Here is a 26,909-nt window from a genome sequence, read left to right on the forward strand (position 1 = left end):
TAAAGCATGCACTGAGAGCCCCGGGCACGCGCAACGATTCACATGTGCCATGAAGTGAACGGAAGGGCGAGTGGCCTTCGCTCCTTATGAGGTGGCCCTCATAGCATGCATACTGAACAAAACACTGGCGCGCATCGGCGACGTCACAAGAGGCGTGCGCTCGCTTTCGGCATGCGCGATTATTTTAATCTCCTAAAAGCGCAGTACTAGCCTCGGTCGCGACAGTCGTCGCGTGCGGCGAGCCTGGCAGACTTACAGCAGACGCATAGCAGACCCTCGGTCTAACGGCAAGTGCGCGCGGGCGACTCGAGGAACACACGCCCGCTTTCATCGAAGAGGTCGTTCTGCTGAACGGAACCAAGAGCAGAAGCGCTAAGGACCTACGCCACGTTTTGGCGCATAGCTCTCCACACCGGGGTACAACTTCAGAAAACGCCTGGAGAAGCCGCCGCTGTCGGATTCGAACCAGACCGCGGTGGCTGCATTTTTATGAAGGCAAAGCGCTAAGGCGCTCGTGTGCTGTGCGATGTCAGTGCACGTCAAAGATTTCCAGGCGGTCGAAATTATTCCGGAGCCCTCCCCTACGGCACCTCTTTCTTCTTTTCTTCTTTCACTCCCTCCTTTATCCCTTTCCTTACTGCGCAGTACAGGTGTCCGCCGATATATGAGACAGATGCTGCTCCATTTCCTTTCCCCGAAAACCATTTATTATTATTATTGTTATTCACTAGTGCCACAAGAGGGGGCTAGGGAGCAGAAAATACCTTGTAGCGACCCGCGCGGCTGGCAGTGCGCGTGATGCCGACAAGGACGAAGTGTTCCCAGCACGCGCAAGAGAGAACGCTCACGACCTTGGCCAGGGCAGGACGCTGCCGCCAACGCTCCTCCGCTGTTTCTACTCTGGCAGCCGTTCGACTTCCAAAGCCTGAAAAGAGGAAGAAGACGGTGATACACTTCAGCAAACTGAGATTGCTTGCTTTGGTGAGTATTGTTTCTCTACTCGTAACGGCATTCACTTCAGCACTACAACATCTACACGCCGTGGTGGCTCAGTTGTTAAGGCGCTCGTTTACTGATCCGATTACCCGGTTTCGAACTCGACAGCGGAGGCTGCGTTTTTATGGAGGCAAAACACAAAAGGCGCCCCTGCGCTGTGCGATGTCGGTGCAATTTAAAGATCCCCAAGTGGTCGAAATTATTTCGGAGACCTTCACTACACCATTTCTTCCTTGCTTCTTTCAGTCCATCCTTTATCCCTTGCCTTACGCCGTGGTTCAGGTGTTTGCTGAGATGTGACGCAGATACAGCGCCATTTCCTTTCCCCAAAAACCAATTTCCAATTTTTGCTACAACATCCATTACGTACACTTTCGGTAAGTGCATTGCAATAACTGCACAGTGCACGCTGCAGGAATGCTCTCGGTGGGCTGACGTGCTTTGTACCGAGCTTCTTACAATGCTTGACTAGTAATACACTCATTGCAAGAACGCCTTAACCACGCTTAACGCAACCAGGACTATAGCTATGTGTTGCTGAAGCATGTAGCTGGACGGCAAAGTGAACTGCCGTTTTCTTGCTAACTATCGTAAAATACTTTCAGCGATGGCTAACCATTCAGGCGTCGGTTAATACTCTGTTACACGAGCAACGTTACCAATGCTAAAGCCACCTAGTCGTCTTCAGTCTGAAGCTGTTTTTCTGCCCGTGTAAATAATTGCGAATAGCTGTACTTGCTTTAACCATGGTAAACGCTTTGCTTGTGACAGGGTTATGGTATCAGACTTGATGACGCAGTTTTGGTGCCAGTATATTCGCGAATGAAAGTTCAACCCAGGCATAAAGAACAATTTCAGCCCGTCTATATAGCACACAATTTATTCCCCTAATTCCATAACATTTCATCAATCATCACACAGAAATATATTTAACTGGGGAGACGCCAAACTTTCCAGCTATTTAACAAGCAAAATAGGATAGGCGTCTGAGATTCATGTTGACTTCATGCTACTGTTTTGTTGAAGGCCGCATGCGTTGGACACAAGCGGTCCTACATATGAAAACAATGAGCGCAAGTTAGTGAGGGAAATGACACGCGCACAAATGCACCTTCTTTCTTGTAATGTGAATATTTGGTAAGGAATAAGAAAGTGTGAACGTTCCTCGATGATATATTTCTTCTCTAAGTATTAAACAACATGCAGTGAGTATTCCCACCGTGAGTCGCATTATAAATTCTCCACGAACAAGTGGTGGTCGCGAACTGAAGGCCGAAGACATTTTGTATCTGTGCGAGTCTTCAAGCGTTCATTCATTGTCCTTGAGCCCTCAATCTGGAACATTCTAACCACTCACCACTGCAGAAGTTTGTTGTTTAAATCTGTATTTCAGACGTTAAAAGGTAGAGTTTTGTCTTGTGTTTAATAAAATATTGCGATTAGCATGAGCTGTTTGATTCTGTATGCTAGCTCCAGCTATTGTGGACGTGGATAGTTTTTGCTGGTTGGTTGATTACCAGTAAAGTTTTCAGATAAAATCAAATGCATGAGCTACGGCTTCTTTCTATACGCTCCTGAGGCATTGCGTATATTTTAACCGCCATGCCTTTTTATGACGTTTCTGAAAAGGGCATAAAGCTGGGGAGCGTAGGTACCCCGACTGAATGTTCCATATAAGTCGCTCGTATGGAATATGGAGCCCTTAACGTATGTAGAAATTCATATCACCTTTGTATGGAGTCTATAAGCAATCCGCATAAACTCTATACAATTTCCATTCGCCGTAACGCCTTTGCCAAAAGTAACCAGGCTGCATGGTTTGATTCTAATTCAAATAGTAAGAGCCCTTACGGCATCCCTGAATATGAAAAATTTCTCGAAAGGTGAGCACAAGGGTTCTCCTTACCATACAGAAATTTAGAGCTTGAGTGCTGGCAAAATAGCTTCAATATACGACAGGGAAGTAAACCGCCCTGCCTGGATACTTTCGGCAAAGACTGTACATCAAGTGATATGGACACCGTAAGATTCCATGCATGCTTCCATATGTCCATACCGACTGTATGAAATTTCTTAAGAATCCGTATGGAGTTATGGAACTCGTTATTTGAAAATTTTTTGAACGGACCGCTCGAAGTACGAGAGTTGCTTATAAGTTCGCGCATAGGCACCTGGTCAAGGTTTTTGTTTGTATACGGGAGCTCTAAGCATTTTTTCATTTTGGTTCCTTTGTCTAAATGAACTTACTGCTCCAAACGGCAAATTAAATTGCGTGTTTATTGGGCTTCACGGTAGGATTTTGATATAAACATGCATTATGCAGCGTATATATTCAAATTAATACGAGTTATAGGCATTTGCTCTATGGCTCTGAAAGCACGGGGGCCCACACCGCACGGCACAGGGAAAAGTTAAAGACCTCCTCTTGCCCTACAGCTTCTAAACGTCTATGAAACCACATCCCGCCACTTAGGTGTGAGACACGTCGGATATTTCTCCATTCGCACCATTCTTTACTACCCGAGGCATTCAATCACATCGCCTGCGTTGACTGCTGCTCTTGTACACGTAGGTTCGCACAGAACATTTGGGTAGATCGAAATACTGAGAATACTGAATTTCCTCGCTGCTATGGGGCGCAGCATGATGTAGTACGCAAAAGTAATTTGAATTTTTCACGAATGCAGAGAGCCTCACTACAACCCCGCCTCAGGAAAGGAGCACCAATCAGTTGGTGGCGCCACTTGACAGCCTCCAAACGCGTCCACCTCGTGTTCGACTTAGGCCCCGCCTTTGGATCCGACTTGTTTGCAGTTTGAAACGGTGCCTGCTGCAGACGCTGCAGCTTTTGTGTGCCTGAATACCCCGTCTGCGGCCATGCTTTCGCCGAACATTGAACCTGAAGATGTGGTGGAGGCCGCACATGCGGTCACGGAAGCGGCTGAGGCTGCAGGTTCACCCGCAGTTGTGGCGGCGTCTTCGGCTGCTGACGGGCCTGCTGCAGTTATTCCGGTTCCGAATGCGGCACTGGTTCCTGCTTTGGATAGTGGCTGCTTGATTGAGCCGCCTAGTGCACTACCGGCTGATCGTGTGCCAGCTGCGGCCGCCGGAGTACTTGAGGGAAGTACTACGAACTTCACGTGGAACTGGACCACGAGCAGGGGTAAGCCAGTGCAGTGTTGCTGCACAGGAAAGCGCTTCTTGTTTCCGCCCAGTAGCGAAGTTTCGCACTTCATGGCGCCCCTTTTTCAGAGAAACTGACTCTTTCCCGGGCCTGCGCCTTGACACAATCCAGGGTTTGTCCATTGAAAACGCTATGCATTTTAAAAGCGACAAAAATGGCATATTTCATGAACACATATTTAGCTGTTTAAATAATTTGCCTGGAATGCTCTTGGAGGTGTGCACAGGACCGCAGTCGCGATACGAGACATAAAGAGTTACTAACGAAGTGTACATTCGGCGAAGTATATCTCACAGATTTGTGTACATTGTATCGAAAGGGGTCACAACTAGGACACTGATACAAATTCCTATTCCATTCGACTTAAATCAAGAAGCACTATACTAGCTTTTCTTGCGATGAAATCCAGGGTTCGACGGAAACCCGTCTGGTCGGGTATGTTCATGACGGAAAATCTTCAAGCGCCGACCAATCATTAAAATAGATGACGTTTCGGCCCCGGCTTACCGGGGCTTTGTGAACAAGGCCCCGGCTTACGGGGGCCTTGTGAAGAAGGCCCCCGTAAGCCGGGGCTGAAACGTCATCTTCTTTAACAATTGGTCTGCGCTTGAAGATTTTCCGCCCAGCTTTTGTTGCATACAAGCATTGGTTCTCATAGTGGTGCTAACCCCAAAGCGCTTCCGGTATCAATAGCGTGGCGTTTGAAAAGGTTTACGCTGGTACAGACAACGCATGTCGCGCTGGTTTTTGATAAGGCTGCGAGACACGTGAAGCATTCCGCTTATTATTCGATAATGTGCCGATGCAGGTCACAACCCAGCTTTCGATGCTTGGGTTTTTGCCTGGGGAAATTGCTTTCTCGGAAAACGCGCCCTCTTCAAACACAACGTGTCCTGGGGTGAAATCACGGTAATGCCAGAGCAAAAACGATCGACAAAACCATTTATAAATGCATGTAGGCGGCGTGCATGATTTTATTATACAAAAAATAAAAACTTAAATCAGAATATTTGCACGATAATTCTGTGACGAGAGCAGCTGAACATGTCTTGGCCGTAATGTCCGTCTCGCTCTTAAAATCGATGTATTCTTTACCTCCTTTCAAGTGCAGCCCCATCCGTACAGCCAGCCCTTGAGTACCCAAGAATGAGGACGAACTGCTATGATCGACACAGCTCGCCCGGTGAGTATAAATCTGTCACACACTATACACGGTTCTTTAATGAATGTGCAGTGCTGTGAAAACAAATCGTCTCCGATTGGATAGCTATCGCGCATTGGTGTGTTCCGGACAAGTATTCTTAGACTGCAACCATTATTGGCAGCTGGCCTCAGAGCTTGATTCCTGATGATGAACAGTATGAAGCATATCAAGCACCGCGCACCCACGAAAGACGGCAAATGTGTACAACGCTGCTCATTTTGAACACAGAGAAAAAAAAGGTACCCTGTGTGCAAGTTAAATAACATCCAAACCACGGCACGGGCTTGGAACTGTCACCTAAAAAGTGAACTGCGCTGTATGAATCCACTGCTTCAAAGCAAAGATCGCTTGACCTGACGTGTTCATGTGAGAAAAATTTTGAGCTCTGTCCCGGAGACCCAGCACGAGTGCGAAAAATGCGTAAAGAGCTGATCGAAGAAGCTGTCTGTGTAGCAGTGTTACATAAATCGTGCTCGTGTCTCTACCATGCAATCCGCCTTTTACGCGTCTAAAATACCGCTAACAATGGCACGAATATTAACAGTCGTGAAGAGGTCACTTTCTACCACCAGGTGAAAATAAACTTCATGTAGGCATATGTTCGGTCGATATTATCTGCGGCGGCATTCTCGAGGTTCGAGAACAGACGCTTTTGCGGTCGTTCCATCTCCAACACCGATTGTGATTGGGGAAGAGTTCACAGCTAGAAGGGTAGCCCAACTCTGTGCTGTTTGCTACGTGGAGTCGTCCACTTCTAACCTAAACACGCGAGAGGTATGACTGCGCTCTTTAGATGGCCGGCGCGTCCTCCACGGCGACGCGTCGGAGCGAAGTTTCCTATGCGTAGAGGGACCTAGAGGTCGTGCTTCTCGTCAGTTGCCACTTCGCTTTGATGAACACATGCAAGAGACACTCTGGCGCTCTGAAGAGCAAATGAAGCCGCTTGCGTGTTCAATATAAAAGTGGACAACCTTGTACATTGCACGGTCAGTTGGGCTCGAAAGTGTTTCGTCCGCATGATCCTTGAACGCAGCCCATAGTTTTTTTTATTTGCCGTCAGTTAGAGTCCGCCCCTGCAGAGGCAAAATAAGAGGGTTTTGACTTTCACTTCCACAAGTTTGGTCTCAAAATGGTGGCTCATAACAGAGCTATCAGTTTTCTTTGTTGATCACGGGGTTCAAAGACTTTTGTCCCCAACTGTACTTCCTTGTGTCGCGTGATAAATCTCCTCCTCTCCCCTCTGACACCATCTAGGTTGACGAAAGATATAATTCAATGACACGGTCACAGTTATAGCATTGTAAACAAATAAACTCCATGTGATAAAACCGCGCATGAATAAATTCGTAGCATTTTGTTTCAGAGCGAATTATCCTACTTGAATGCGCGTGCTACGTAACTGTAATGTTCATTTTTGAAAACATGCTCAGAAACAAACGTTCAATCCGCTATGTTTTTAATTAAACACAGGTTACTCACGACAACCACTTCATTTTTTGCTCAATCGGGCCTGAGATAACTTTCTTATATAATCTGGAAGGGAGACTACCGATGATGTAGGCTACCTTCGAATGGCCAGCACCCACTCAAACGACTGTTGGTAGAAAATTAAGTGATATTTAAAGAACTGAGGAATGACTCGCCACTCGGGAAAAACTTTTCTCACTAGTACACCTATGTGAGTGAACTGCACACAATTACCGGTTCAAGAAGAACCCGTAACCCCTCTATATAGGAATCTATGTCTTTGTCGAAAATTGATTCTGATTATTTTCCGCATTCATATGTTAGGCCTTGCCGCCAGGGATACCAACGTGTTGCGAGGCACGTATCACGCCAGAACCTACCCCTGCGACGCCTGTGGCTACCACTTCGATGTCCGCATGGACCGCCGACAGGTACGGCAATGTATATGCCAAGACAACAGGCTTACACGCTTTGTAACTACGGCTAGCTCGGTAAAACAATCTGAGCACGGCAAAACAGCCAGCAATGCCCACCGTTTTCCCTTGCTTTATCACTCAAATTCCAACACCTCAATTATGCTTGTGTGACCTTACGGTTAAAGCTAGAAGCACTGACGGCGAGGGATTTGCGTCAGCTACCACATGCGGTCAACGGGTACTAGTTCAACAATCCGCAGTCACCAATAGCCTCACCTTTCCAATGACGCTTTTAACAAATCTAAAATGACAGCAGACCAGCAGTCAATAGATTTCTTTTATGAGCATATATGTATAAATCGTTCGAAATATTCATTCATCACAAATTGTTTGCGAGGAATGTGTGCGATGTAATTTATTAATAGCCTGCACGGAAACTAATCAACCGATATATATGCCAGTAGAGGCAGGATGTAGGTCTCTTTATGCCGAACGCACATTTTAGGCGATCGTATTTGGCTGACAACAACAAAATATTTTTTTGTTCACAGAGCCTCATCTCGTACACTATTTCTTTCGAATGTACACGTTTCGCAAACCATTCTTTTTCAGTTTCTTCAATTGGGAAGCTAGATGCATGTAAATTTGCAGTCGTAAAAAAGTACTCCAATTCATTGATTCCCGAAATTTGTAAAGTCAAAGCTCAAATCAAGATTTCTTCTCTCCCATAAGAGAAAAAGTGGCCATCAACTACAACCCTCAGCTCCCTTTTCCACTGTATGCATACTTACGTACTCAGTGAAAAAGAGCCCGTTTCGTGACTTTGAAGAGGCGCAACGGACAGACCTACCTCAACAACGCTACTAAACATAGCGTATGGTTTTATGCCATCGTTCTCATTGGACAAACGCAAAACCTTTATCATGTTAATGAGTTCAAGAAGAGCTGAACATCGTACCCATAGACCTCACGTGGCCTTCCCACAAATCGGTCGGAGCCAAATCGAGCTCACTTTTCGTTTTATTTTCAATTTAGTCCCCACTGACTCGTATACCAATCGTTTAAATTACAGTCACAGGACTGGTCACTTCTAAATTCCGCACACATTTTTCACCCTAAGCGCCGCAGAATATGACCTAATTGGTACCACACAACCTTAAAGGTGCCTCAGTATGCATAGAGAGCAGAATAGTTCTAAAGAAGTAAAAATACTTCCGTCTAATCGGGGAAAATAAACAGTCTATGGCAACATACGTATCTCGTGATTCTTATCAAGCAATTAAAAAAAAAACATTGAGAGCACCGCAGCAGTGATCTGGGTGCGTGAGTATTAGCCTTGTATGCAGAAGGTGCGTGGTTCGATTCCAAGTGTCTTTGCGTACCCACCTTTGGTACAATGGGTAGAAGCTTGCCCTGACTTAATGACCTGCTCATCGGGGGTGAAATATTTGGGAAATGGCGCTTTGGCGTCATGTTGTCTATTTGAAAATAACATATCATGGCACCCTTTTGCTAAATGTGGCCCTTGGGCCATACATACCCATCATCGTTATAGACACTCCAGAGATGTCATTCATACTGCCACAGCGTAGCAGGGGGGGGGGGGGGGGGGAGGGGGGCGTGGTTGTTAGGATTGAGCTTGAAACACAAGGTCGTGCTAGATCTATTTTTTACCGCTGGTAACGGTGAACTGGCTGGCTGTGCTTGAAGAGGTTGGTAATAGTTCATCCCACTGTAGAGCAAGTGAAGAAACTGAAAGCCTTATTACGTTTCTCTGCATCAAAGCATTTACAACGATAACGCTTTTGTATAAAACTAATAAACCCACGTCCCTTACAAGAACGCCTGCCCGCACGTTTTTTTCCGCATCTCTTATCCGTAACAACACATTTTCGAGAATAGCCACTCCACTGCCCACATCTCAACCCAAATATAACCCTTTGTACATATATCCCTGCAAGTGCAGATCTCCCCGTGTCCATGCAGGCCTTCCTGGACTGGTTCCGTGACGAGAGAAACCTGGAGCACCACGTGTTGTTCGGCATGAGCCTGCTGCTGGCCACCAGCCTGTCTCTGGCCCTGACGCTGTCGTGGCTGGAGGCGAGCCGACGGATGGCCAACCTCTCGTGGCTGCTCTCGGTGCCACTGGGACTGGCCCTGCTCCTGCACAGCTGCGTGTGGGCGAGCCTGGCCGTCTACGGACTCTGGTATGGGAGGATTCCTGCATCGTAGGGCCTCACAATAATATTTCAGTAGGTGGCAATGCGTATCCCTATTGAAGCTATTATACGAGTCGCTAATATGAAATTATGGCAACATGGAGTCCATATGATTTTGAAAATATATGGACATCGAAACATTTTGTGTAAGGAGTCCGTAAGCTTTCATTAAAATTTCCATATAGCTTCTACAAAACATGCATCATGTCGTACAGAGGCCGTAAGTTTCAGTACGCGCTTTCCATGATATCTATACCGACTGCTTACGCTTCAAACTGACTTCATATAATCAATACTGAGATATATTGAGTTACATCGGAGTCCCGTAATCAAAACTTTCGGTTGGGGTGTATCTCGTAACTGTGGGCTGTTCAAATGAACTTCTGCCGACCACTGCTTGTGGATGTGCAGCTGGCAGCAAAAGTGGAGAGCCTAAGAACTAAAAGAAATGAGATTTTGCTGTCTTTTGGAATTAGAACGAACGTTTCGGTGTGCACGCGACCTCCACCCCGTCGATCATTAGTGCGCTTACTGCTGGGACACCTGCACCACACTACTACAGTAGAGCATTTTCGTGAGCAGCAATTTTCTGGCCCCCTTGAAGATTCTCTTAGACCTGTGTGGATCGTATTTTGCTATTAAGGACAGTTTCTCTTGTAAATGCCGCACTCCCTGAACCGATGTTGTTTGCCGCCTGTAAGCCCCGTCATAATGGTGGCTGTCATTGAAGCTGGGGCAAAAGAATGAACGAGGGAGAAATTGATAGACAATTACGATAATGGGCAATAGGAAAGATGAGCCGGCTCTCCAGATGTGGTAGCTACTACCTACCACGCCCGACGGGTGGCGTGTTACACTGATAGTCGCAAATCAGCAGTTATCAGTTAAGAAAAAGGTTAAAGAAACAGAGAGAGCTTTGTGGAAAACAGGGATGCTGACCAAATCAGCACTGAGAACATAACGGATTTTAAGCAGGAAATTGCCAAAGAAAATATCTATGATAATTGTAGGGGAAGCTCTTTGTTGTTTGAGGCCAGGACGGGAGTTTTGCGGACTAAGACATATAGAGTCAGGTGCCTTGAGATAGACACGTTGTGCGTTGCGTGCGGAGAGGAGAAGGAAACGGCTGAACATTTGATACTTTTCTGTAAAGGGCTCCACCCTACAGTGGAAAGCAGCGGGGCTGATTTATCCAAGGCATTGGATTTTAAGGACAGTGAAGGGAAAGCAGATTTTAAGCGGGTAGAAGTAGCCAAGCGAAGGTCATCTGATTGGTGGCTCAAATCAAAAGAAGAGTAAAATTTCATAAGTCATGGCTAGGTGGCTTCAGCCACAGCCCGATTTGAAGGGTTCAGCCGTATCCATCCATCCATCCATCGCCCTCCAGGATGTGCGCGTGGCAGCCGTCTTGCGGTTTCCGGTTCTGGAAGCGGCTTCTGAACTGCCCCGTCTGACCTGCTTCTGCTCTAGAGGCGACGTTATCGCACTTTATGTGTTAACTTGCCCCGGATTTAGGTAGGCAAGCAAGCGACACCTGGGCATTCAGGGTTACCACCCTAGCCGACCACCAGACACTCGAACCTGGACCCAAGGGCCCCAATAGCGGGCCTTGTAGGAATTTAGAGCTTACAGCGGCCTGCACATGCACGGTCTTAGTCAAAAATATGCAGCCCTAGGGGTTTGCTTTCTAGCCGTTTAGCAAGGCAAATATCTCCGTGTTGTTGTTCCTCTTAGCACAAGTAAGTAGGGTACGTGAGGTTTAGCGTTGCCAAGCTGCGCAGACGCTATGGGGAAACCCGCCACGGCGGCTCAGTGGTTAGGGCTCTCGTCTTCTGAGCCGGAGATACCGGGTTCTAACTCGACCGCGGCTACCGAGTTTCGATGGAGGCGAAACGCAAAAGGCTTCCGTGTGTTGTACAATGTCGCTGCCCGTTAATGATCCCCAGGTGGTCGAAATTATACCGCAGCCCTCCATTACGACACCCCTTTCTTATTTCAATCTCTCCTTTATCTCTTCCCTTACGGTGCCGTTCGGGAGTCAGCCAATATGTGAGACAGACCGCGCCGTTCCTTTCCTCAGAACCAATTTCCATTTTCTATGGAGAACGAAGCAGTGAATGGCTCCGGATTAGTTTCGACCTACCAGTGTTCTGACTTCGTTATGAATGCATCGCCACCGAGCTATTTGGGCGGCTAAAGCGCCCACCCAAAGGTTTCCAAGCTTTAAGCATCATTACCCGCTAAACCAGAAAGCGTCATTAACTTATTGACGCCGTTATTACTGCACGTTGTTCGCAGGCAGTATCCGATGGCCTACCGGAGATGGAAGGATGAGATGCTGCCCATGGTCGGCCGACATTTTGTCAGCATGACGCAGACATGTGCGCCAGCCGCCCCTGCCCAAGCTCCGTAGTTCGAGCCAGCTTCCGGTCACACTCAGCCGTGGCTCCGGTTCCTGGATCCCCAAACTTTAGGCAGATCGCGTTTATTGCTTTTCGAGTTTCTTTTTTATAAATCTTCGTTCTATGGGTATCGCTACGCATCAGTGTGTCTTCTACAGAATGGTTATGTTGGTGTGAAAATGGCGCCCAACGCATGCAAATAAAAAACTATTAAAGCGAGCGTTTTGCTGGTATCCAGCTGATGATTGCTTATAATGTATGAACACGAAGCATTTTAGTAGTTTTCTTCTCGCTACTTCCATCAATGAATAATAAAGGTTTGTCACACTGCCTTTTTTCAAAATCGGTTCGATAGTGAGAAAATTCCTTCCCGTCTTGTCAAAGTCAAGACCTCCGCTTATATTCTTGCCGGCTTTTCGGGAACATTAAAGATACGGTATATGCCGCCACCAGGAGCCACAGTCTCGCGCCTGCTTTCCCGGCTTCGCTAGTGCCTCTATTAGAAAAACACGATCACATTGCTCCTAATTATATATGCACTGCTGGGAAGCCAATACGCTAACATTTTCCTTTCGACCGGGGCTACAAGTTAATTGGTTCAAGCACTGTGCTCGTAACTTGAGGCCTCTGATTTTGATCCAGTGTCCATGTTCACTGAAAATTGCTTCTGTATAAAAAACAAAGCAATTTTATGATGCGCTTTCACTAACTCAAAAAAAGTGCATGTGATTTCTGACACCTACAAGAGAAGGCGAAACTCATCTGCATGGCGCGAATATCGTTAATTAGTTGATATGGGCCTTGGTGTAGCGGCGCTTTGCTCACAAGCTGACTTAGTCGCTGTGCCTGGCTGTGCGCCAGAGATTCTGAGGAGCCGCGCACCTTCGCAGAATGCAGTTTTCTCCGAGAGAAGAAGTTAAGTTGAACGCAACTGGGGCACCCCTATAATGCCCTTGCTGGCACGACCGAGAAATGTCCATTAAGAGCGCATGGTAAAATTTTGGTGCACAAACGATACAAATGCAAATTGCTCTCAAGGTATAAGCAGTATAATCCACAAGTGCAAAGCCCACTACATTCACTACAACGAAGCTTGTTCGAAGTCCAGATTAGCTTTCTTTTATCACTCGGGAAAGCAATCGTGCAACGGCCATTTCTGGAGTGGTCCGAGCAGAGTGCCATGCGACACTCCAGAATTCTGCCAGGCCTGCGACCAAAGAAAGCAAAGTCCGCGTGACCACTGGTGCTGGGACGTGCAGCCAGCGCAAGTTAGGCGCGGAGGGAGAAAAAAGATGCCGGGCGTCCTCAAAGATGTGGCAATGTCCCCGTGAGCTGAAGAAAGAAGAGACCACAGACGTCGCCTAAGGCGCTCGGACGATGTGAATGACCAAGGCGGTCAATCCCGCAGTATAACATATGAGCATGGCACGAAACAATACATATTACGTTTTCGAAGGAACTGTTGCTCCCACAACTGGGTTCTTACTTTATTATACGGGGTCCACGCAGAGTGAGGCGAAAAGAAACACGGGCATCCAAAATAAGCCAACAATTTCAATAATCAAGTACTTGTCGGGCTACTGGTGCCTGTGCGGCTCACCTAAGAGTGATGGTTTTCTGCTGTCTGGTCCATCGTAGTCGGCGCACTCACGAAGCTGCGTTTCCCGTCATAAAGACTGAGGTAGTCTGCTCTAGCAGTGGCGGCAGTGGTGTATGGAGGCACCTGATCAGTGGAACGGGCAGGTGGATAAGACTTAGTCTGGATCTCGTTCTCGGCTACGTGGCTGATGACGTCAGACAACTCCTGAATTTCTCCTACAGCCTGTCTTCTTGATCACCACGAAGCAGAGTGCGGAGCCTTGGGGCCAAAATCCAACCTAATAAGTAGAATTAGCTACGTGGCGGTTTCGCTCTCGCAACGGCATCACAGCCCTGTCATCACGTGCTACTCGCTAAGGTGGCACTTGCGGACATGGCACCCGCTAATTTGGTGATTTCCAACGGCGGTCCCGGAACTCGCATGGCCCCTCTGAGGGTCTGGTTGCCCACACGCAGGTTCCGCGGCCTGCCTCTTGCCCCGCACACCACGTACATATGAAACTGGTTCCGCTCGTCACAGAACGTGTGACGAAAAGTAAAGCTTCAGCGAGTGTAAACAGTTTTTCCAGATAACTTCATCATCTCGGGGAAGCAGGAGAAGGGCTTCTGAAGCACGTGATGTCTACGCAGGCATGAACTATTGCGATGGGTATAGTACGTACCACAAAAACGTGACAAGGCTCGATTGAGCCAGGCGCACTTGTTGCCTGGGCGCTGGCAGAAAAAGGTGGAGAAAATCTGAACCACAGCGAATAAGAGGACGGCATACCGAAGAGTTAGGCTGCACGGTGTGTAGCACCAGACTGGCGAAGAGGCTATGTCTAACCAGATACAATCATCGCATCATTATTTCGCCCCAACTGTCACGCTAATCTGCCTGAGAAGCCTGCAGGGCGATATATGAACAAGCAGCTCTGAGATCGCCGTTTCAGTATGGGTGATGGGACCTCAACGTGTTCTCAACTAAACTGTGATGCCACAGCCAGCTGACTGCTCCCGAGAGTACAATAGCTTTAGATAAACTAAATCCTAGATTACCTGCTGGGCTTAGAGCGAAGGCCACGTGACAATCCACGCTTACTGATGTCTTGGACTTCATTCGAAAAAAAGGGCATGCGACGAAAATTTGGTTCTCTACTCAATATATATGTTCATGGATATGCCACAAACAGCAGCAACAACGTATACTTCAGAAGTGAAAAAATGAATTTGTGAAAACTTCCAGCGAGAGTTGCGCAGGATTTACGCAGCAAGAACCGCTAATTAAATTCTGCCACTGAGCTCTTTTCCACACATTCACCTACTTTTGCAATCGTATGGGTCCCAACTGGAAAAATTCCTCTCCCACCAACATCCTCGCAACGAACAGGTGAAGCAAAAATTGATATCGAGTATGAATAGCTGCATACCAAAATTCAGCATCCATAGAAGGCATCGCTACCGCACGCTGCTGGCTGTCGCTCATGCGGCTATGAAGGTTGAACGTGTGCAGGCGTAATGTTGCACACACTGTTCGACCAGTAGTACTTATTCACGCCGAACAAGCCGGCCAAATTAAAATAAGTGACGAACAAGCATCGAAAACAAGGCTCGTTATTCGGCAATTAAGAAGATTCTACTATCGCCGCCTCCTTCATTAACAGAAAGGCCCGGCAGGGCGAAATATCTTGTTGAATGCTAAATCTTGTTCATCGGGGATAGGTAATTGGCAGGGAGAGGATTAACGGTAGTTTCCCACCTAATCGCGGTCGATTCACGGCTCGCCATTGCCTCCACACAGCCGCGCGCAGGAAATGACGCCATCTGGTGAGAGGACGTCAAGAGAGCAGGTTGGAGTCATTGTTTTCGTCGTTGGCTGTGCGAATAGTGACTAGGCGGGCAGTAGAGTCGCGGCGTTTATTGGCCGGCGACAAACAGACAGGCCGGTATCGACCTCGCATCTTTTCATTATACGCGATGTGCTCGAGCTAATTTCGTATTCGCCACGAACTTAATGACGCCCCCATAGGAAAGGAAGGTTTGCGATGTGCCGCTCGATCTTAGCGCTGCAATCGGCTGGCATGTCCTAAAAGAGGAATTACGACTAGCATTAGAAACATCAAGAATGCTTGCGGTGTCGATGTATTGTTGTTTCGCACTGGACGTATACCACGGTAGGAACTGCCTTTAACGTGAAGTGCGTGACAGCTTGGAGGTGTACACCGCTCATTGTATAATGCAGGTGTGGTGTTAAATACAATTCAATGAATTTGACTTTGATAGCATTTCACTCAGTGCAAATGGATTCAGTGAAAGGGATTGCAGTTTCCGGCACCGAGCCATCGCAACGGCTACCTGAACGGGAAATAGTTGCGCACGGAAACCATTTTCTTTTTAATTCAGGCCGTCCCTTCGGTAATAACCCCTACCTAGGGTATTACTGGAGGGCAACATGCAGGATGTGGAGGTCCTCAGAAATGTGCGTTGTAGCGACCACAGGATGGTAAAATCTCTTATTAGCCTGGACATCAAGACGGAACGAATCTAGTGAATCGGAAGCCTATTAAGGAGTGAGCGGTAACAGGGAAGGTAGAGGAATTTAGGACACCTTCCCAGAAAACATGTTTGGCTTCGACTGAGGACAACGACATAAATGTTCAGGCAGTGAACGATAATCTCAAAGCTATCATTACGGAATGCACAGTAGAGGGGCGGTAATACGGTTCGACAGGATACCGGGAAGCTATCTCAGGAGACGAAAGATTTTATTATGAAACGCCAAATTATGAGGACATCTAACCCCTCGGACAGAGTAGAACTTTGAGAGCTATAAAAGTTAACGAGCACAGGGTAACCGACTTAAGGAAGTTTAATCTGGAGGGGTTCGAGTATGCTCTAAAGAACGGAGGTAGCCTAAAAGCAGCTCAAAGGAAACTAGGCATAGGCAAAAACCAGCTATATTCGTGAAGAGACAAACAGAGCATTGTCGTCAGCAATATGCATTAGATAGCTAACGTAGTCGAAAGTTGTACAAGAAATCTATGCAGTAGCCACTGTACTCAGGATGTTAGGAGAGAAACAGTAGCGCACACCAAAGGGACATCCCGTCAGTAACGAAGGAGCAAGAAAAGAAAGCCTTAGGAGCAATGCAAAAGGGAAAAGCAGCTGGTGAGGATCAGGTAAGAGCATGTCTGTTGAAGGACAGAGGGGAGATTGTGCTACAAATCCTTGCCCCCCTGTATAAGCAGTGCGTTACAACCTCGAGCCTACCAAAAGCTTCGAAGGATGCTAATATAATCTCAGTTGATAAAAAAGGAGACTTCAAGGACTGGAAAAATTACAGACCTATCAGATTACTGTTCTTTGCCTTTAAGGAATTTACTAAGGTAATCGCAAGTAGGATCAGGACAACCTTAGACATCAATGAAGAAAGTGATCAGGCAGGCTCTCGTAAAGGATACTCGACTGTATACCCTATGCAGGCCTTTAATCAAGGAAGAGAGGAATGTGCAGTATATAACAAACCCATATACATTACCTTTATACATTACGAGAAGGCATTTGATTGAGCCGAAACTTCAGCAGTCTTGCAGGCATTGCGGAATCAGGGTGTAGAAGAGGCCTTCTTAAATATACTGGAAAACATCTATAGTAGCTGCACAGCATCTCCTGCCTAAAGTCAGGAATAAAACTCCAATAAGAAATGATGTCAGTTAGGGAGTTGCGATCTCGCCAGTTCTAATAACCGCCTGCTTACGGGGCACTCAGAAGCCTATATAGGGAAAAGTTGGGAATAAGAATAAATGGAGAAATCTCTATGCGACTCGCTGATGCCAGTGCTTTCCTAAGTTAGTGATGAGATGAACTGGAAAACATGATCAATGAGTTAGACAGGCAGAGCAGTACTGTATGTCAGTAAATTAATATGCAGAAAAGCAAAGTAATGTTTAAGTCTCGGAAGAAAAAGCAATTTATAATAAGTAGCGAGATGCTGGAAGTTGTATGGGTGTACGACTACTTAGGGCAGGTACTGAGTGGAGATCCGGATCACGAGAGCGAAAGAACGATAAGAATAAGAATGGGGTGAAGCACATTTGGCAGCTTCTCTCAGATCATGAATGACATTTTACCACATTCCAATATCCCTGAAGAGAAAAGTATACAACAGCTGTATCTTACAGGTTATCACCTACAGGGAAGGAACGTGGAGGCTAGCGAAAAGGGTTCGACTTAAGGAAAGCGCAACGAGCTATTTGGAGCGACATCGGAGAGGAGTTTGTACTGCAATGGGCCTAGTCAGTCTGGTGATGATTTTAATACTAATGAACATTAGATTATTTACACCTTCGCCATATTCGCTAATAGCCAGCTTCATTATATCCGGCACATTTGTTCGTAATACCAGCTAATAACTTTTACAAACATGTGTATCGCAAGAGGAGAAATCGTTTAACACTATTGGGAATGCACTGCGACCAAAGTTCGGCCGTAATGGCCACCTGAAGGTCCTCGTAATGCACATTTTGTGGGCGTTAAGGCGTCGGTGCGATTCCTACACATATTTTGGGCTTCATCCCAGTCAGTCGTTTTATACTCAAGAACATGCCAAGTCATTTCAGACCACTTCGAGCGCTCTGCATCGAAAGAGGGGCCCCCAAATTTCTAAATTTTATGCGAATGTAGGTTCCGGGGTGATCTTACTTCGATGTCTGCTATACTCGCACACATATATAACTGATCGAAAGGATAGGTATCAATTGAGGCGCTAAGCGCACAGTGTTGATATCTGATAGAATGCGGTCAAGTGGTACTGTTTAGGTCAATTTAACCTTCAGTGCAGGCAAACTCGTCCTTTACAAACGGAAGTAGTAAGAGCGCGCCAGCGCCTAAGGCATACTCAGCCATATTAGAAAACCATAGAGGCGGAAAAATACGAACTCCCCCTGTGCACCAATCTCTCAACAGAGAGGAAGCTGTCACTTGGAGACAATTACAGACAGGTGCGCTCTTACCCAAACCTACGCATACTATACAAAATGCACCCAACGATATACGCGGACCGCTGCCGCTGTGAAGTCCAACAAGGTCTGGTAAAGCGAGTTCAACGGGCGGCAGTGGACAGCAGAGCCCTGGACTGAGGGCAACCGACCATTGATTAAAAGTGGGCGAGGGCAACCGAGAATACTCCTGTGGATTCACCAAAGAGAGAACAAAGCTGAAGATGCCCCAAGGCCGCAGAAAGAAGCACCAGGGTGCAAAGAAGTTTTTAAAGTGAAACTGTACTACTCTTCTCCGTAACTTCTATCGCCGTGTGCGCCGTCTGCGCGTTTTACCTTCAACCGAGGAGAAAGCACCTGACAGCTATGACGTCACTCAGCCGCCGCCGCCGCCGCGGAAACCGAGCGCTCGCCTGTTTCTAAACCCGCCGTGGTGGCTCAGGGGTTAGTGCGCTCGGCTACTGATCCGGAGTACCAAGGTTCGAACCCGACCGCGGCGGCCGCGTTTCGATGGAGGCGAAAAGCAAAGGCACCCGTGTGCTGTGCGATGTCAGTGCACGTAAGGGATCCCCAGGTGGTCGAAATTTTTCCGGAGCCCTCCACTACGGCACCTCTTTGTTCCTTCTTTCTTTCACTCCCGCCATCTTGCATTCCCTTTCGGAGCTGTTGAAGTGCCCAGCGAGTAGACAGTTACCGCGCCTTTCTGTTCGCGATAAACAAATAGTGCTCGTTTAGGGTTAGCGGATTTAACCTCCCAAAGCTACTCAAGGTATGTGTGACGCAGTAGTTAGGGGCTTCAGAAATTTCGACCACCTCGGTGCTCGTAATCGTGGTGAAGCAAAAATTACCCGGTGTTTAACTCCGCTTAAACCGCTGTGTGATGTACAAATGCGTAAAGACGTAAATGATGACTCCAAAAGCGAAACCATAGCAATGAGATGGCCCAACTCCCAATGCTGTGAACAAATTTCTGGAGGTGGCCAAATTTTGATAATGAACCAGGCCAAATTTGAAGGTCACCATCGCGTCGGGCACGCACAATTGTGGGTGGACATCGATTCTGGTCTAAATCTGTCAACGTCAACTTTCGGGAGCAGCCTGGACCAAATTCTTGCCGCTTGATTTCACAGTTGCTATGGCAACGAGCGATGGACAAGCAAGACGCACAACCAAGATGGAAGGGGCAAGATGCTAGATGAAAACGAAAAGTTAAAAAGTGCTTTGAGTAAAGTAAATACCGCGGTAACTGTCTCACATATCTCGCTGGATACCCCAACCGCGCCGTTAGGGAAGGTGTAAAGGAGGGACTTTAAGAAGAAAAAAAGAAAATGGGGAGTGGAGGCTCTGTGGGTAATTTCGACCATCTGGGGATTTCTTATTTTTTCACGCAAGAAAAATTGAAGATTGAAGATTGGAGTTTGGGGAAAGCAAATGGCGCAGCATAGAGGAGGCGCTGGTCTCACTTATCGGCGGATACCCTTACTGCGTCTTAACGGAGCGGTGAAATAATAATAATAATAATAATAATTGGTTTTTTGGGGGAAAGGAAATGGCGCAGTATCTGTCTCATATATCGTTGGACACCTGAACCGCGCCGTAAGGGAAGTGATAAAGGAGGGAGTGAAAGAAAGGAAGAATAGGTGCCGTAGTGGAGGGCTCCGGAATAATTTCGACCACCTGGGGATCTTTAACGTGCACTGACATCGCACAGCACACGGGCGCCTTGGCGTTTTTCCTCCATAAAAACGCAGCCGCCGCGTTCGGGTTCGAACCCGGGAACTCCGGATCAGTAGTCGAGCGCCCTAACCACTGAGCCACCGCCGCGCGGCAGCGGTGAAAGAGGCGCAAGCATGATATTAGCGCATGTGAGTGCTTTCGAACCAAACCAATTGAGAATCATTGCAGTCCTAAAAACAACCTCTACATTTTTTTTATCATTTCAGCGTACCGCTGCATGATCTGCAAATTAAAAGCATTGCGATAATAAAGAGAAGCAGTGCGTATGTCGAAAATAAGATAACATTTCAATAAATAGGATTTGAGAGGGAGAAATCTGGTTCTTAAAACTCGTCCGTTTTCATGCGTTCGGAATTCCAGCGTGCAGGTACCCGTGCCAACTACAAATCATCATCTAAAGCGGTTGATTGTCTGCAATCTCCTTTTGCCTTCGTAAATATCCCTAAAATGCGTGTCAACTCGTTGCGACAAATTAAATTCGGCAGAGACAAGACTGCTTACGTCAGAGAACTTCAAAGTATTACACTCCCAAAGCATTACTCGACAATGCTCACAGGTAGGTAGGTAGGTAAAAAATTGGCTTGGCTTAGCTCAGCTATGCGAGCATATACGTAGCGAGAGCTGTAGTTCTCCGCTGGTTACGCATGTTGTCGAGTTGTTTTGACTAAAATCTTAAGCATTGAAGAAGTATTCAGTTAGACACATTGTTTATTTATTAAAAAGTTTTGACAGAGATAAACTCTGCTCAATGATCGGCAAAGTAACGGGCAGTTGTCTGAATGCTGCCTACACAGTATTTAGACTGGTTGCTTTCCCTCAGATACGCAAGGTCAATCCTTCCGGTCCAGGATCCGGAGTACCCAGTTTCGATGGAGGCGAAACGCCAAGTCGCCCGTGCGCTGTGCGATGTCAGCGCACCTTATAGATCACCCGGTGGTCGAAATTATTCCGGAACTCTCCACTACGGCACCTCCATTCTACCTTTCTTCTTTCATTCCCTCCTTTATCCCTTCCCTTACGGCGCGGATTAGGTTTTCGCCGATATATGAGACAGATACTGCTCCGTTTAATTCCCCAAGAAACAGACTATTATTATTATCATTATAAAACGTCGGAGCACTTTGATGCGTACAGGGGAACGGTAGGTGTGATCCATGCGACGCGGACCGCGGCCGTAAGGTTAAATTGGCTTTGGGGAAAGTTAATGGGCGCAGTATCTGTCTCACCATTGCTTCCTCTATTTTTGTGTGCCTGCTCGAAAGCTGCGGAAGCGCCGTCGGACTCTGCCGTGTTTCTCCGCGGGGCAGCGCTGCCAGGCCTGGGTGGGATTGCGCGGGTGGGTTAGAGTAGTTGCGGCCGGCTGCAGGGACTTCGGTGGCCGCATAATAAACATATGCCCTGCCTGTTTCGTAAAGGACCAACTCGTCCTAAGCCAGTGCTTGGCGACAACAAAGAGGGATGCTCTTTTATATCATACCTCTTAGTCCGAAAAACAAACGCCAATCCAGTAAGCAGCACTGCATGAGTGCCTCGAGACCACAATTTTCCTTGTGTGGTTTCTTGTTTCAAATTTTTAACAGTGGTTCTTTCGAAGTAAATCTTGTGCTCACATGCCTCCCTGTGTTCCGTCCTGTACTTTAACAGGCAGCGCAGCGCTGTGGCACAAAACTAGCTGATTGACTACGAGGAACATGCATAGTGCTCACCGCCGAGAAATCAACGCATAACTTGCAGTTCAACCACAAAAATACGTCACTCTGCCTTATGTCCTAGGTCTCAGCGAAACCATTGCACGAATCGTGAGAAAAGAGGATCTCCAGGTTGCGCACAAGCGTACAAACACGGCTACCTGTTCCCACAATCGGCTACGGAGAGTAAGAGCCCAAGGCAATATCCAGAAATTTCCTTGCGCCTGCTGCGACACAAGCTAAACCAGAAATCTAAAAGAAACGATTCGGCAACACAGAAACGACGTCAGCAACTACGCAAAAAAGTGCAACATTCCGAAGTCTCAAACCACAGAGCCATCTTCGACGAAACTAATCAGTGAAAACGCTCTTACTCCAATTCTGGCACATTCAAACGACCCCCAACAACGTCGACAGCACCAAGGGGAACCTCCTCCCTGTATAAGCACTTCGCTCCGCGGCAGCTGCCCGAAGAAGAAAAGTGGCCTTTATTGACCGGTCAACATACAGTCCAGAAACTTGTCTCGGAGCCATAACTTTAACCAGGTAACGTATCAAGCATTTGTGATCACAACGAAATCAAGCGTGAAATGTGTCAAATACCTAACTGAAAATGAAAAGTTCAAGTTTGACAGGAACATTTTTTTCGGACCCCATATATGCATCAGGAATGACGCACGTTTTATGCATGTTGCGGCAGTTCATCGTGCTCGTCTAGATTAGATAAGCGCCTTGTTTGCCACACCCCCTGCTGCTATAAAAGCTCTGTACGTTCAGCAACAAAAGGCTTTCGTTCGCTGGCCACCTTGACTGATACTGTCAGAAGTGCGGCCAGCTCACGTCGGGGGCCTGCCGTCTGAAGATAAAACTGGAGCGACCCAGACACGACGGAGCAACTGCTGAAGCTTCCTGAACCGCTTCTGCTGTCTGGGAATATCGCCAAGAACTGGGAATTTTTCCAGCAATAATTCGAGCTTTTTCTGCAAGCAACGGAATCTCCAAAAGATCCCCGATCCACGGCCGCCAAAACAGCACTGCTCCTCAGCACTGCAGGAGACGACGCATTGGGTGAATTTAACAAATTTCTTTTTCTCGCGGGTGAGAGCAAGCAAGGTTATGCTACCGTTATTAAGAAGTTCAAGTAGTGTTGCCAAGAACACAGAATGAAGTCTATGAACGGAACATATTTCGATCAAGAGTGCAAGGCAAAGGCGAATCATGAGCATTTCTTGCGGGACCGCAAAAAACAAGCGAAAAGCTGCAATTTTTCTAGACTTGTCGATTCTTTAATCCGTGACCAATTAGTGTTTGGCACCAGCAGCCCTCGCCTGTGTGAAAAACATATGAAAGAAAAAAGACTTGACACTTGCCAAGGCTGAGCAGATCTGCAAAGCAGAGGAAGCCGCATCGCTACAAAATGATCCATGGGCGCAGCCCGATAAGCACGTGGCGCCAGTCATGAAGCGGTCTGGGCAGATCCTGCAAAGCGGAGCACGCGGTGCAAAAAGAACCCTGGCACAGCCCGATAAGCAAGTGACGCCAGACAAGCAGCAATCTCGGAAATACGCCAGATGCACCGTTTGCTCGCGACACCCGGCAGATGTCCAGCGTTCGGCAAAACGTGTTTCAGATGCCGAGGTGTTAACCATTTCGCAGTCTGTTTCAAAAAGGGCCCGCAGATCAGAGAAGTTGGCGAAGAGCAACACATCTTTGACATTCTCGGTGTAACAGTCTTTAGCACCGACGCCAGAGCGGACTGGGTAGTGCATGCGAAAGTGGCTGGCCAGATGGTTACCTTCAAAGTGGACACGGGATCTCAGGCCAATTTGCTGCCCTACTCTATCTTCCGACGATGCAAGACGGCAACAGATTTGCCACCGAGCTCTTCGGTGCTTCGATCATACAGCGGTGGTGTCATTCGACATTTCGGCATGGCGAGGTTACCAGTGACCGTGAACAGCGGGTCTAAGGACGTGAACTTCTATATCGTCAAAAAGGGCAACCAAGCTTTACTGGGATTACTAGCATGCGAGTCCCTCGGTCTGGTGTCACGCCCAGTGGACGCCGTAAAAGAAGGAAGCACCGGAGCCGGCAGCAGTGAAGACGTTCTGACCGATTTCCGCCAGCCTTTTCAGGGAATAGGCTGCGTGAGTCGCCAGTACAAAATGGTCCTACGCAAGAATGCGACGCCAGTTGTCCAGCCAGCTCGGCGGGTGCCCTTGGCGCTGAGGGAACCTTTGTGGGAGGAGCGCCTGGAGCGTGGTATCTTTGAGAGGGTCCAGGAAACGACACTCTGGGTGAGCCCTTTGGATATCGTGCGGAATAAAGACGGGAAAGGAGCGTAAATTGCTGGGCTAGTTGGTTCATAATGTTGTCAGGGTGGAACCAGCGGAACACAGACGCAGGACAAGAAAAGGAGGTACACACACCACACCGCTGGACTTGCAACTGATTTATTTCGAAGAAAACCACCACATTTAAAGGATTCCCTGCGCAAGCGCACACTCTGGATGAAGGGAACAACTGTTTTAAGATAAAAGAAAGTTATATTCTTTATCCGTGATAAAAACCGAGGGATCGCTGACACACTTTTCCTTGTTTTTCCTGATTAGAAACGCTTCAAGAATTTCACGCTCTCGTCTTGTTCTCCCCCGACCGATAATGCTCGTGCGGTGAAGCAAAGGAGAACATCCCTCGCATACCTTAACATGCAAGGCTAAATTGCTGCCAGTGCCTGAATTGAACGTTGTTCGGTGCTGCCTCAGACGTTCATTGATGCACCCTCCGGTTTGCCCGATGTAGGTTTTCCCACAGGACAATGGGATGCAATATACCACCCCTACTTCACACGAAGTGAACCTCGTCTGGTGCTTGGTTTTACAGGTCCTCTTTTTCTGCGGACCACCAGTCATACGGGCGCACAAACCAGATAGTTTCCGGGGGGCAGAAGAAACCGCAGTGACACCGAATTTTTGTGCCACTTTTTTTAGACCATGCGATGTCTTGTGGCAGTTAGGAAGCACTTCGATCTTCTTCCTGTTCCCTTGCGATGGACTAGCAGACTTAGCCGACAGTTTCTTCATCTTATTCCCCAGTGATTCAGCCACTGCAAGCAAAACCGACGAGGGAAACCAAGAATCTGACAACCGCGCGACCTGCTCGGCCAGACTTTGCTGCATGACATGTGGGCAACTTTTCTTGAGAGCGTTCGAAAAACACAAATTTGCGATGCTGCGCTTCACCAGCTTCGAATGCGCCGATTCATATGGCAAAAGCGACTTTTTAGTCCTGGGCGAATATTTCCAACACACGTGCCCATCGGGTAAAAAAGTCAATTCTAAATCAAGGAACCTAATGGTCTTGTCAGATGGAATCTCTTTGGTAAAAGCCAAGTTGTTAGAGCATGCGCTAAAAACATTTAAAAGCTGGTCTGCCACAAGAGTGAGCTTGTCAGTTTCGTTTAATTCGGAGAACAAGACGAGAGCGTGAAACTCTTGAAGCGTTTCTAATCAGGAAAAACAAGGAAAAGTGTGTCAGCGATCCCTCGGTTTTTATCACGGATAAAGAATATAACTTTCTTTTATCTTAAAACAGTTGTTCCCTTCATCCAGAGTGTGCGCTTGCGCAGGGAATCCTTTAAATGTGGTGGTTTTCTTCGAAATAAATCAGTTGCAAGTCCAGCGGTGTGGTGTGTGTACCTCCTTTTCTTTTCCTGCGTCTGTGTTCCGCTGGTTCCACCCTGACAAAAAAAGACGGGAAAATACGCGTTTGCATGGACCCTAGAAGTATCAACGAGTGCATACAGCGAGAGCATTAGCAGGTGCCAAGAAGCGAGGACATAGAAGCTGAGGTGGCAGGAGCTGAGTACTTCCCACTCCTCGAGGCAAGGGCGTGTTTTCATCAGGTACCTTTGGATGACGTCACAGCAACTATATGCCCGTTCGTTACTCCGTTCGGGCGCTACCGGTATTTAAGGCTCCCGTTCGGAATCGCATTCGCCCTGGAAGTATTCCAGATAATCCTGAGCGAAATATTTGACCGCTGCCAAGGCGTTAGAGTGTACATTGACGAAATTCTAATATGGGGATTGTCTAAGGAAGAACACGATGCGCGCCTGTGGAAAGAGCTGCAAGTAGCAGAAAAAGCAGTCTTAACTTTCAATGCCGAAAAGAGCAAAGTTTGAGTCACTGAAATTAAATTCCTGGGTGACGTCTTAGCCAGGATGGAATCCTGCGTAACCCAGCGTTGACGCAGTCGTTGAGGGAGACTCCATGCCCAACGTATAAAGCCGCGGTCCACCGAATGCTGGGAGTAGCAAATTATTTCAGCAGGTACTTGCGCAATCTCGCCGAACGTACAGCGCTTCTTCGCAGCCTCGTTAAAAAAAACTGTTCTGCGAGTGGACCAAAAATCACTCTAGTGAGTGGAGGGTGATCTGCGACATGCTTAGCAGGGCACCTCTCCTAGCTATTTTTAACCCAGCCAGTGAAACTAAAATTGTGGCAGATGCATCAAAGATACATTTGGCGATGGATGGATGGATGGATACGGCTGAACCCTTTACATCGGGCGGTGGCTCAAGCCACCTAGCCATGTCTTGTGAAATTTTACTCCTGTCTTGCTTTTAGCCACCAATCAGATAACCTTCGCTTGGTTAATTCTAACCTCTTAAAATCCACTTTCCCTTCACTATCCCTAAACCCCAATGCCTTGGGTAAGTCAGCCCCGCTGCCTTCCACTGTAGGGTGAAGCCCTTTACAGAAAAGTATCAAGTGTTCAGCCGTTTCCTCCTCCTCTCCGCACGCAATGCACAAAGTGTCTATCTCCTGGTACCTGACTCTATACTTCTTAGTCCGCAAAACTCCAGTCCTGGCCTCAAACAACAAAGAACTTCCCCTACAATTATCATAGATATTTTCTTTGACAATTTCCTGTTTAAAGGTCCGGTATGTTTCTAGTGCCGATTTCTGCACTCTTACAGCGCCACGGTGACAACTGGCGGCCAGTCGCTTACGCCTCGC

The 26,909-nt window shown here is 47.4% G+C and overlaps 1 protein-coding gene across 1 annotated transcript; it reads left to right on the forward strand.

The window, feature by feature from the left end:
• Positions 1-7,215: 7,215 nt before the first annotated feature.
• LOC144111439 (uncharacterized) lies at positions 7,216-12,080 on the forward strand. The gene is made up of 3 exons (XM_077644738.1): positions 7,216-7,282; positions 9,254-9,474; positions 11,785-12,080. Exons 1-3 carry the CDS (start codon positions 7,268-7,270, stop codon positions 11,897-11,899), a joined length of 351 nt encoding a protein of 116 aa, XP_077500864.1. The 5' UTR covers positions 7,216-7,267; the 3' UTR covers positions 11,900-12,080.
• The last annotated feature ends 14,829 nt before the right edge of the window (positions 12,081-26,909 follow it).

The sequence above is a fragment of the Amblyomma americanum genome, chromosome 11 (genome assembly GCF_052857255.1).
Source record: "Amblyomma americanum isolate KBUSLIRL-KWMA chromosome 11, ASM5285725v1, whole genome shotgun sequence".
Classification (NCBI taxonomy): domain Eukaryota; kingdom Metazoa; phylum Arthropoda; class Arachnida; order Ixodida; family Ixodidae; genus Amblyomma; species Amblyomma americanum.

Excerpts from the sequence above, each read along its gene's own strand:
- LOC144111439 (XM_077644738.1), top strand. Across the intron at positions 9,475-11,784 it reads CTGGCCGTCTACGGACTCTG|GCAGTATCCGATGGCCTACC; the intron begins GTATGGGAGGAT and ends CGTTGTTCGCAG.